The 12,803-nt window shown below is 42.4% G+C and overlaps 1 protein-coding gene across 1 annotated transcript; it reads left to right on the top strand.

Moving 5' to 3' along the window:
- The first annotated feature begins 385 nt into the window (after positions 1 to 385).
- Positions 386 to 10,640, top strand: LOC138266970 (zinc finger protein 79-like). Its single transcript, XM_069215777.1, has 2 exons — positions 386 to 530; positions 5,376 to 10,640. The coding sequence occupies exon 2, from the start codon at positions 6,049 to 6,051 to the stop codon at positions 6,880 to 6,882; it is 834 nt and encodes a 277-aa protein (XP_069071878.1). The 5' UTR covers positions 386 to 530; positions 5,376 to 6,048; the 3' UTR covers positions 6,883 to 10,640.
- The last annotated feature ends 2,163 nt before the right edge of the window (positions 10,641 to 12,803 follow it).

Raw genomic sequence — 12,803 nt, 5'->3', positions numbered from 1 at the left:
ATTCAGCCTGGGTTAATAACTACAAAAAGACGGCTACATAAAAGACAATGTTTTTAATTCTTCAGCCATGCTTCAGCGCATCAAAGATGCTGTACAGCACATCTGATCACCATGAGTAAAGCCAATAGATGCTGTTGGCTTTGCCAATGCTTGATTTTCCCGTCTGGGGCAGAGGCCCATCGCCTGCCGACAGCCTCGGTCGCTGCGGAGTATAATATGGAGAGTCTCCACTTCCGGGTCAGCGGCGGCAGCGCCAGCGATACATTGTCACAAATCTCAGCTTCGTACCCCCGGCCCTGGTTCCTACTTCCGGGTCACCGATAGCAGAGGCAGCCGTCGCCTCCAGCCGCAGATGATGACATCACTTCCGGCAGCAGCAGGTGATGGCATCACATCCGGCTCTCCCGCAACTTCCCGCTTGCGGCAGGAGAGGAAGGACTCAGCGGCCGGTGGCGGGACCTTCATGTCCGGACCCTCGGGGAGCCCTCGGACCGGCCCCGGGAGGAGCGGCTGCAGCGGCTCCTGCTCAGGTAGGGAGGGTGCGCAGCGGCTCCGCCTGAAGGCTCCCCCGTGTCATCGTCATCCGACCCCCCCCCCCCCAGGGGCCTGGGCCGAGCGCCCCCGGTACCGGCTCGGGGCGGACTTCAGCTCTGCCGCTTACCCTCTAAACAGCCAAAAGCGGCGTTTTCCTAGTGTTTCCAAACTATGTTTATTGCAATAATTGTAATAAGGCACATGCTCAATTAGATGGAAGCCGCTGCGCACCGTGGATTACTGCCCCGTCGGCAGTGTCCCTGCGCAGGCTTCAGAACGTCACAAACATTTACTAGACCTGCAGCTCAGTGACTTATTCTTCTCCATCCTAATTGTAATGCTCCGGACCCACAAACTGGTTTCCAATGATGTAACCCTAAGCAAATATTTTAAATCACTGAGCTGCCATTTTCTTCATTATCACATATGATAGCACCTTCAAATATGTTAGTGCAGCATGTCTGACGTACAAAAAAAAATCTTGTTTAATAGATTAAATGTATGCTCCATATATAATGCAAATGTAGCCACACACAGGATACACATAGATGTGCTGCACATGCCTCATAATCTGTCATGTGCTGCATAATCTACAGATTTTAACCCAAAAAAATGTTTCTAGTTCAAGCAGTTCGAAAAAAGGCTGCTAAATAAGTGACGACACATTGCAGCGCAGTGAAAGGCCCTTTTCAAAGCTGGACTGGTCACCTTTCTGTAGCTTATTGCTATAGTTGGGTGTTAAATTGGTTCTAATGTGGTGTATCCAATGCCCAGCAAGTTTTACCAAGTTTAAAAATGACAAATTAACGAAGTAATAATGTTACAAAACGTGCTGCATTATGCTGCATAATTTGACTTTTCTTTCCATATACTTTACTCAAACCTGCTGCATAACTTGGACCTCTCCTGCTGTATAATTCCAGTGGCCCTTCTCTTAGATCATTCACAGTGTTGTAAACAGTACGGACCAAGAATGCTTTTCTAATCATGGTTCAAGACTTTTACTTTTAATTAATATATAACTAAAGCATGAAGTGGTAGCGTACTGTAATTTCCAATTAATACATTTTTAAAATGAAATACCCACAGAATTTCCAAGTGACATGCAGTTTTACTGATGAAACTATATAGTGTACAAACAGTAATGTTTGGAAATCGAGTTTCTGCAAATGTTTGTCATTTGGACATCACCAAGTAAAGTGTTCTGATTTGTTGTTTTGCTCCTATTTAAATATTTGCCTCTCACTTCTGAATTACAAGAAAAGTGCATGTGTAATTCCTGATCTATTGTGAAATATTTATACTATTTATTTACAAGATATTTAAATGTATATTAGAAAAAAATATGCAGCCTTTTTCGCTTCACAATGATTGACAGCTCACTATACAAAACCCTCTAACCTTAGAGAATAAACTCAGGGTGAGAAAATAAGCAGCACCTAGTAAAAAGACAATCTGATATTTGACCTTTGTCATTGAACAGGCAGCAAAGGCAACAAGATAAAACAAGATCTAAAGGCATCTTTATTGCACATTAATTTTCTGAATGAAAATAACTCCTATTCCTTTCCAGCTCAAGTTCACTCGTCAGAAAGGATCAGGAGATCCAAAAAATAGTTCAACCTGATAAAATCTTAATTGCCTTGGCAAGTGGGTGAGTAGATTTTTCTAGGCCTGGTATGGGAAACTGCTTGAGGCATAGTAAGTCTGTGTAGGGCATGCACACTCTACTCATTAGCCATCATCATTGATGGGGACCTGACCTCAAAACCACAAATGGGTGCGTTAATCTTCTTGTGTATTAACATTGAGAAAGATTACAAAAATAGTGAGGTTTCTCTTTGGAGAAGCATGAAAAATTGTAATTTTACCATTAGTAATATCATGCAAACTCTATTTAGCCTTACAAAAGACTAAGTTGATCTACAGGTTACAAATGGTCCAGAATCAAGCAAGCATCAAGACACACATTTCACCTCTGCTTAGGGAAGTTCATTGGTTGTCTGTAGAATAAATACGGATCAAATTTGAGATTTGCTGCCTTATCTGCAAAGCCGTAGTAGAAGAGGGATCTCAATATTCAAGGAAAAATCTAACACAGTATTATTCAGTATGGGAACTTTCGCTCTTCTTCACTGATGGTCCGTATATTTCAGAAAATGGGAGAGCCGCAACTTTTATTAATAAACTCCATCACTTTGGAACTTGCTGCCATTCTCATTGATGCAAAAAGAACAAGTGATGGACGGAATGCTGAACAGTGTCAAACATTCACCCCCAGTATGGAGATCTGGGTTTAAATCCATAGTTTTTTTTTGCCACCCATGCCATTCCAGTTTGGACCCAGCTATTTGCAAATCAGTCTTGACCCTGTTCCCCATGGGAACAGTCCAGCCCGAACTGCCAAGCCAGATCCTCCCTCAACTGGAAAAAAGCATCCTAGGACCGGTTTCAGGGTATCACCCTTCATCAGCCAGGCTAGCTTGAACCCAGGTCTTTGGCAAACCTCCTTAAATTGGTCATGCGACGAGTGGCGATGGACTGGTGTGCCAAAATGGAGCGACCAATATACGCATCTAGGGGTTGCCTGCAGAATAATTGCTAAGTTTGTGGGAAGTGGTGGGCATATTATTGACTGCCCTAAATGTGTCTGGATCATGATTCATGTAATGGACAACATGGTTTTCGCTTTATTCTACAACTGTATGTATATTCCCATTTTTGAATGTTGATGTGTATGCACCATCAGTAAAAATCTTGGTTATTAAAAAAAGACATTCTGCACAAGACGTTCCAGCATGTAATTAAAGCAAGCCCCTCTTTGAGAGTTCCTTGATGAAATATGTCTGTGCCAGAGCTTTGCTCAACTTGCACGTGTACAGTTTGGAACCCCAGAGTCCATGCTTTGGTGTATAAAGGCCACGTCACAGGCTGCTGGTGTCATATTGTACATGGCGAGCCCAAGGCTACAAAAAAAGTCCACTAATTATTGATACATTTGGGGAATGTTTATAAAGTTTAAAAGATTCAGCTTGCCCTCCTACAGTTTTCTTTTTACATAAACTTCCTTCTAAAATGATTTTGGTGGTCATAATGATTTTTTTATGCATAAAGTCTGAGTTCTCTGCAGTGTGACCATAAACATGCCACATCTCACCACAAAGGCAGGACTTGCTCTGTAGTCTGCAGACCTCCAGCCAAGACCACAGACTATTTTCCAAGTTTAAAGAGCTTTCCAGTGGTTGAAAGTTCAGGAATCCTTCCACCTCCAAGGCCAGGGGACTGCGGGTGCAAAGGTACCTTTTAGGTGCTGTGCAATCTTCACCGGAGCCAGTCGTGGTCAGGGGAGTCCTCTGGATTTGGGCTGCAGGCAAATGTCTTGTTGGTCAGGAGGGGTCAACCCAGTGTGGACTCGAGGTCAGAATCGCCTGTGGACCTTCTCTGTACTAGTGGGCCACCTGGGTCGTGGAAGTTGGGTGCAGAGTGGGCAGGACTCGTTGATCTGGGTTTGCTTTGGGGTCCTTGGAGGTTTCTTTTTGGACATGCCCAATATTCTCGAGAGGTCTTGGGGTTTGTAGAGGTCTCTGGTCCTGCAGGACGAGTTGTCTTCTTGTAGCAGGATTCTTAAAGCTGCAGATAGGCCTGTAGAGCTGGGACCAAGTCAGTTGTCGTCTGGAATCTTTGCTGCTGGATTGGCTTTTCAGTTCTTCGGTCGCCGGGAATCTGAAGAGCAAGGTTCAGGGGTACCCCTAAATACTAGATTTAGAGGCGTTACAGGGGTCAGAGGGAAGTATCCAATGGCTACTGCCCCTGAGGGTGGTTACCATAGGTTTGGTCCTAGCTGGGGTGGGCACAACTTCTGTTGTTTACTAATTTTCCTGCCACACCTGCTGCTAAAAGTGGGGCTTGTTCCAGGGATTGGAATTTTTCAGTAGCTGAAGTGCCCTGTGGCAGTGTAACATGAGGCAGGAATCTTTGAGGCTCACCACCAAGTGTTGTAGTTACAGCAGGGGGAGGTGTGAAGCATCCCAACTTAGAGTAAGCTTTGTTTCTGACCCAGAGAGCACAAAGGCTCTCACTCCATGGGGTCAGAAATGTGTTTGTTAGTGTCAGGCTGGCACAGATTGGTCATCCTTACACTAAAGGGTTGGGTGAAATACAGGGGGCACCTCTAAGATGCCCGCTGTGTGCATTTTTCAATGAATCCAACACTTGCATCAGTGTGTGTTTATTAAGTTGAGAAGTTTGATACCAAACTTCCCAGTCTTCAGTGAAGCCATAATGGAGCTGCGGAGTTCGTAGTGAAAACCCCCCAGCCTATGTACTCGATATGGCCACAATGCACTTCAAATGTCTAAGAATGGATTTAGACACTATAGGGGCATATTGTTCATGCAGCTAGGCCCTCACCTGTGGTATAGTGCACCGTATCTTAGGGCTATAAGGCCTGTTAGAGGGGTGACCTACCTATGCCACAGGCAGTGGTTTGTGGGAATGGCACCCAGAGAGGGGTGCCATGTTAACTTTACCTTTTTCTCCCCACCAGCACACAAGCTGCAATGGCAGTGTACATGTGTTTGCTGAAAATATAACATTCTGGATACATCTATTTTCTGGTTCATTTTGCTACTTGCGTTTATGACAGTTTGATAGTTTTGTGGCTTTCAATGTTTTTTGTTATTTGTAGTTCCATTTATGACTTATTTCATTTTTAAATGTGAAATATGTTAATTTGTGAATTAAGCTCTTAAACTAGTTAAATATTTTTTTGTGGTGTGTTTAATTAGTATGAAATACATATTCTAGGTTATAACTGTGGTAAATATATTCACATCCAACAGAAACCTTTAAAGACCTGTAAAGAAAAGATGGAACACAAATGAATTACTGATTCCCTGTCGGATAACTGCTGGGAGAACAAGGGAGAAACTGGTCTGCAATCAGAAACGTAAGGAGCAAGATTGAAACGGAGAAACCCTCACATGAACAGACACACCCTTGAAGAATGAGGCAAGTTCACTTAAGTTTTTGAAAGAGTAGAGTCTCACCCGGCAGTTGGACTCCTAAAATATCTGCATAGAATTTGAACGTGTGACTTGATCTGCTATCCACCATCTGGCATAGAAACATTCTGGTGACGAGCGCTGGTCTAGAAATGTGGATACAAGCTTTTGTACACAGCTAACCTTTTAAAAACATAAAAGCTTCCTCAGTTGTCAGCCCCACTTCAAACAGATGGCTCAAAGGCGCAACAAGCATAAATGAAGAGCTGGACAAAAGAAGATCAAATAGAAAAGGTGTTTTCAGTCCAGTGCAGAACATTTAGCTGCAATTCCCCAACTCAACAGTAAGGTTCATTCCTCAAACTATTCTCTAGGAAAACTACTGCCCAGCTTGGAAACTGTACCTATAAGTTTGTTGTGCCATATGTGATAGTCCTTTAAGTGACATTTAAACCAAGCTGTGAAATTGGCAAGCCTTTATCTGAAATACCATGAACCAGCATTAAACACAATGATGGCCCAACAGCAATCACTTCCACACCGAGTAAGACCCTTGTTTGCCCCTCTACCTACAAGAGAAATATTATATGTATGTATTGAATGTGGGAAGAGCTTTACTCGCTCATCCAGCCTAAAACGCCACCAGCAAGCACACACAGGAGAAAAACCATACATATGTGGTGAATGTGGGATGGCTTTCAGGCGGTCATTTGATCGAACAATTCATCAGCGAATACACACAGGAGAAAAACCATTCACTTGCAGTGAATGTGGAAAGAATTTTAATGACTCCTCTGTCCTGAGAAAACATGAGCGAACACATGTAGGAGAAAATTCATATGTGTGTCCAGACTGTAGCATAAGCTTCAATGACTTATCGTCTCTACGGATCCATCAGCAAATACATGTAGAAAGAAAAACATACATATGCAAAGAATGTGGGATGGACTGTGCTCGGTTATCAAACCTAAGAGCGCACGAGCGAACACACACAGGAGAAAAGCCATACGTATGCAATGAGTGTGGGATGCGTTTCAATGTCTCATCGGCCCTAAAACGCCATCAGAGAACACACACAGGAGAAAAACCACATACGTGCACTGAATGTGGGATGAATTTCAGAGCCTCCTCTAGCCTAACAGCCCATCGGAGAATACATTCAGGAGAAAAACCATATAAATGCAGTGACTGTGGGATGACCTTCAGAGCCTTGTCACATCTAAGAGCCCATAAGCGACGACACACAGGGGAAAAGCCATATCGCTGCAATGAATGCGGCAGGGGTTTTGGAGTCTCATCAGCCCTAAAACGACACCAGCGAACACACACAGGGGAAAAAACATAGGCATATGAAAGAGGAGTGCATTTCAGTTCATCTTAAGGTCAACACATTAGTGAACACGCAAAAGAGAAGAAACACCATATGCAGTGGTAGAGATATTTATATATCGCTTTCAGCCTCTGATAGGATGTTGAAGTGCATTGCAGATGGCCAGCTCGCTACTCCTTACCAAGTGTGAGTGAATTATAAACAGTCCAGTTGGTCGTGTTGTTTCTATTGGGTGCCAAGCAATGTGAAATATTATTCTCAGGCTTATTAGCTTGAGATAGTCCTTGCTCCAGATGTGATCCTCGCTCCAGGTGTGATGACAATTTAATGTGCTTGGGTTGATAAGGATGTTTCACAGTATTGGTAACATTGTCACCTTTATGACTAATAGATTGGCATGCTGTTTGTGGACATTTATATCAATAATGCATTGCCCTGCCATTTTTGGACAGTTTTCTGAGCAGTAATGTTGGGATAGAAATTAGTTGTATTGAGTTTTCAAACTGCTACTTAGCCTGAGTATGAATGTTTCAAGCTATGGTATGCAATAGTGTTCAATGGAACAGCAGAACCATAATTTAGGAAAAAACGTTCATTCTTATTATTTACTTCAAACATATCCTAGCCGGACCAAGTTTAGAAATTGCATGCAAGGTCATGTTAAGTGTAAAATTATGCAGTAATGATTTCAGAAATTGTGAACTTAGTGTAAGAAATGTTTTATTGGAAACAGACGTAAGGTCTGACCTGTGAAGGAATACCATTTGTTGCAGATACACTGAAAACCGAAATTGTTTTAAACCAACATAACAACTGAAGGATGCTTCAGGGAATGCAGTCATAGCAAAAAGAATACACATGCATTGAGTGTGGCAAGAGTGTAATCACTGATCACATCTAAAGACACTTCGGTGAACGCATCCACCACTATTTCTGGCCTCCAGTTTAAGTTTGTGGAAACAAAGCGAGTTCTTACACATCTAAAACATCTTTACTGTACCAGGAGTTCCTCATGAACACTGGAGGTCTTAAACGCCAGTAAGATGATAAAATCCAAAGATGCAGGATCCGGAAGACAAGAACATGTGCATTGTATTGGTGCTCAAAGCTCTAGAATCATGCTACCTACTTTGCAGACTGTTATTCGGGTGTGCCTTCCCTTCGAAATGTGGTTCATTCCGGTAACTATGTTTATGCTAATACAAACCCAACCTGGAGATTATAGCACCAGAAAGCAACCTGGATTTGACTTTGGCAGACAGATAATCCTGCCTGCTTTAGTATAAGTGAGTTATAGCCTGTGGCACATGAAATAAAGCATATATGTCACATTTGTGATGGAGTAACCCGTCTACCAAACTCTAAATATGACCTAAATTTTGCAGTTGCAGAAAAAGCTTTAATCTCTCTGTCCATGAGAATTCACCAGAACTGCCAGGAAAATAAACATACAAAGTGAATGCTGGATGCTCTTAAATCACCCGCACTGAGTAAGGGTGCATCAGAATAACTAAGCACAATTTTTCGATTCCAGATGTTTTCCAATTCCACTTGCTCTATGGATTTATACAAAAAAAATACAAATAGGCATGATGAATGTGCACCCACAGAAGGCATAATACAACTTGTGCTAACCAAGTACTTTCGTGTGTCAGAATTCATGAACTTTTGTTTAAAAACGAGACAGACACCGGCATAAAATTGTTAAAGTAGTTTCCATCGTCTCTGACCCTGGTTGGTTCTAAGTATTTCCAATACTGGCAATAGTCAGTAAGGCGTCTTGTTGTGTTCTTAATTTATTGTTAATCTTGTTAATTCACCTGGCGGACCAAAAAAGTTGTAAGTCACGAAAGCAGCAGATGTGGAATCTGTTAAGGACTGAAAAAAAAACCTCTACTTGCAGGTAGTATCCATTGGGGAAAACGTGTGCCAGAGTTTACCATCAGTGACAAATTCACAAGGAACTTCACACATTCTAGAATAATTCAGGATGTTCATCCCATGATGCAACCTTCAGGAGAAAAAAGTAGCAGGACATAATCACCTCTGACCCTCTGTGCTTATTTGTCTCAGTTACTGCTGGGTTTGTCCCACGGCACTTTTCTCTTTTTTTCCAGGTTTTCATCACGCAGTGCTTCCCAACTTAACTTGGCTGCTAAGGATTCCTTAAGGATGAGAGGGTTTCAATACATTTGTGCTGGCACATATCACAGCAAATTCATGCTGGGTGTAGTTCACAAACTACTAGACCCAACGAGAAGATTCAACATGTGGAGACCTCAGTTCATGGTCATGTATTCTGACACTGACTGGAATAATGCTGTAAAGGATATGGGTAGCAGGGACTACAAAGTCAAGTGCTTTCCATGCCTTGTGTAGCAGGGCAGGGCAGCTAAGTGCAAACAGATCTCCCCAGCAGAAGGAATGCAGCGGTGAAGCTATCCAGGCAGTGAGAGGAGTCGAAATTGTGGGATGTTAACTCGATAAATATTTAGGGGGTGAGGATTGTTGTGTCCTCGGATTACCAATAAGTAGTTGTCCCTCTTATAGGTGCTTCAGGCAAGCATGATGTTAGACTTTACAGGAAACAAGTGTCTGAAACTGTTGCAATAAACAAGTAAACAGAGGACTGCAGTTTACTTGAGACTCTAAGAAGGTTGCAGTCTAGGGCATTAAGCTGGTTAGAGTTTGGTTTTTGAAATGCCTGATCTGGAACAGGCACCGTTCCATTTGTTTTTGTTTGGTGTGTGTCAATGCTTTTAACTTTTGTAGGTTGTTTATATTAGTTTTATTTGTTCTATTAGTTTATTTCCTTTTATATTTTACCTTGTTCATTGATCCATGGCTGTAGCTAGTGTATCACAACCCCATTGTTTCTGAATGAGGCTTGGAGCCTTTTTTCTATTGAAAAAGCTGTTTGAATCCTACTTAATTGCAGTTGGAGGAGAATACTTCTTTCAGGAAGTTGCATGTATTGCTTCACAATTTGAGAGTGCATCAAGTTTATGGTAGCCCTCTAGAGATTCAAGTGGGAAAGAGTACGGTGGCTGTGCCGGTGTATGGCCTGTGTTTGAAATTGTTGAAGAATTTGTGAAAAATTATGTTGTATTTGAAGGTTTTTATCAGTTCTCTTTGTTAAAGATTGTTTCTTGTATTAAAGTGATATAAAAGTCACAAATTATACTATGATAGGTGGTATTATGGAAGAAGCATGTTAGTGCAAAAATCTTAAAGGTGTCTCATCGCGGGTCAGAGCAGGCGCAAGGCATTATAGAAGAGCCTCCATGCCCAAGCGTGCTTTGGGTCATTAAGTGACCATGGGGGTCTTGTGCGGGGGAATAAAAGAGGCTGCACCTAAAATCTCCAGTTGCCCTGTTTATCATCTGTTATTGCTTTAAGCATGTCTACTGCTTCAACCTGTCAGTACCCCGAATAGCATCAGTGCATTATCTCATGTCTAACTTTACATCCCTGTGGCTTGGGCACCAAACAACAAGCAAACCGTGACTTCAGACCTTCAAGACGATTCTATCAGTGCTTCTCTCAAGGACCTTGACCCATTAATTCTCTTTGACAAGTGTTTTCCAGATTAGATGGTTGAAGTCCTGAATATGTCCACATTTGTGATATATATCTTCTGCTGTCATTAAATTCTCAAAGCAACATCAGTGACATGTATGCCTTGTGCAAAACTTGGATTGTAATAATTAAAACTTCACATTGGAGGGCAATATTTTCAAAAATAAAAATACGTTTCCCTGTTCATATCTTCAGATTGTGTTACGCTGTTTCCTTGCCAGCCAGTTATGACCCCAGTGTGGGCCTTGCCTTGTTCTTCAGCAATGCTCTGTATATTCTTGTATACCACCTAACACCTGGTGCCAAGGCCAGCACATCGTGTACTTTGGCCTCAGGCAGCTTATCCACTCAGGAGCTCCCTGGGTCCTTAGTTGCCTTGAGCAGTGTTGCAATATTTGGCAGGGCTTGATATGAACTCTTTTCCCGAGTTCACCTACTGTCAGATTTCTTTTTCAGCAATGGGTTGTCCACAATTGCACAGTTCCCTGCCCACCACTGAGACTGCCGTCACTCATCACCTTCTGAACCATGGGAGGATCCACAGTGGTATTTGCTCTGCAATTTCCTGTGAATTTAAGATCTTTCAAAATCGTTTTGCCAGGTGTATGATGTATTAGGGCAGCATTGTTATGGAGCTAGAGGTCACACTGATACACCAGCAGATTGTCTTTGTAGAATCACACAATGTGCTCCTTAACCCCTCCTTGATCTTCGTCCCCTCATGTTGTTAAGTGGTATGACCAAAGAAACAAGGAGGTCTACACACATAACCCTACTATACCTGGGTAAGGTTAAGCAAAAATAGAAGGTGTGGTATAATAGTAGGAAACAATATATACAATTTTCTACAAGTGGTAAGATCAACAATAGAGAAAAAGGAGAACATGAGAGGGGCCAGCTGTGTCTTAAACATTTTCCAGCCTCTCAGACACTACTTTCATAGTCTCTGAGCCAGAATTGTATAATGTAGTTGCTCATCCAAGGGAAACAACCTGTCCCACAAGTTCAAGTCATGTAGTGGGTCAAGCAAACATGGCTATCCAATTGTATTGAATGCATTTTTAACGTTTTAAGGTGCTACCTCAAAATATTTGAGTCTTCTCAGCTACCACATAGGGTAGTGTACTCATGTTCTTAGAAATATTCTCAGAGTAGGAACCAGTCCTTACCTATGCATCCCAGTGATGCCACCGCCCCTGCACTCTTGTAGCAAGCACATTTCTAAAAATGTTAGTGTCGGCATGGAGCAGGATGTGTATGCTGTATAGGACATATGGTTGTTGTCTAGTTTGGTGATTTATCACTACTCCATCTTCCCTCAGCGATCGTGAGCGGGTTCCCTTTACGATTGCTTCTTCAGGCAGTAATGTGACTTGCAATGTTTTATCAATGGATAGGCTGCATTATGCTACTGCTATCACTGTTCTGTTCAGCAGTTTATTTAAACTAACCCTGAACATAATGTCCATGTTTGGAGTCTCAGAAGCTATTGGTATGTTCTCCATGTGTTTTAGGTGTGGATTGGGCATGGAAATGGCTCTTGGTTGCCTGTTGTGTGAGGACTAGGGTGTCTTTCCATAGCTCTGTCACTGTACTTCAGAATTCTTCCATTTTTGAGTAGCCTGGGCAGTAGTCGGCCACCATTGACCTAGTGAGGTCTTTGTACCGCATATTATAAAAATTCTGAAGATGCCCTTGTGTGAAACTTGGGTGGATGTGGTTCACTGAATGGTGATGGAGAAGTGGGCAGTTAATCAGAGGAAAATGGAATATAAATGTAACCATCATCAAAGAGCGCAAGAGACCATGTCTGTGGGGGATGATCTTATGTAAGTGCTTTGTTCTGGAGTTGGCTATGAACATTTAGAAGTTTACTGGTTTGTTCAGAGCCCGTTATTGTACAGTGGTCGGTTATGTATATAGGAAGGTTGTCTGCAGAGTAAGATGCTTGAGAGTGCTATCAGGTTCAGTGAATGCAGGTGGAGATTTATCTTAGAGAATTATTTTAGACTATTTCCCAGTGTCTTTTCACCTTAACATGATATCAGTGTTGCTGCTTTTCTTGGGTGAGAAAGTGCGGGAGGATTATTTAATTTAAGTAAGGGAGAGGGGCTGGGCTCTGCATATCAGCTTGTACATATTGTGTTACGTTATGCAGCTTCTTGGAGCTCTCTTTTTTCACCCGGGATGGTATCCTGGCGCTGAGCGGGTGTGAGCTTAGCCAAACTTAAGGCCTAGTGGGACTACTCAGACAGTCGGGTCTTCAACTTCTGCATAATTCAAGTAGTGAGAAGGAGTCTCTTGGTGTAGTGGCATGTCCTTCCACGCTTTTGGAGTGATTAAAAAATGGCTAAACT

The sequence above is a fragment of the Pleurodeles waltl genome, chromosome 12 (assembly GCF_031143425.1).
Source record: "Pleurodeles waltl isolate 20211129_DDA chromosome 12, aPleWal1.hap1.20221129, whole genome shotgun sequence".
In the NCBI taxonomy this organism is placed as follows: Eukaryota; Metazoa; Chordata; class Amphibia; order Caudata; family Salamandridae; genus Pleurodeles; species Pleurodeles waltl.
The sequence above is the reverse complement of the archived record's forward strand: the minus strand, read 5'-3'. Positions and strand labels throughout refer to the sequence as shown.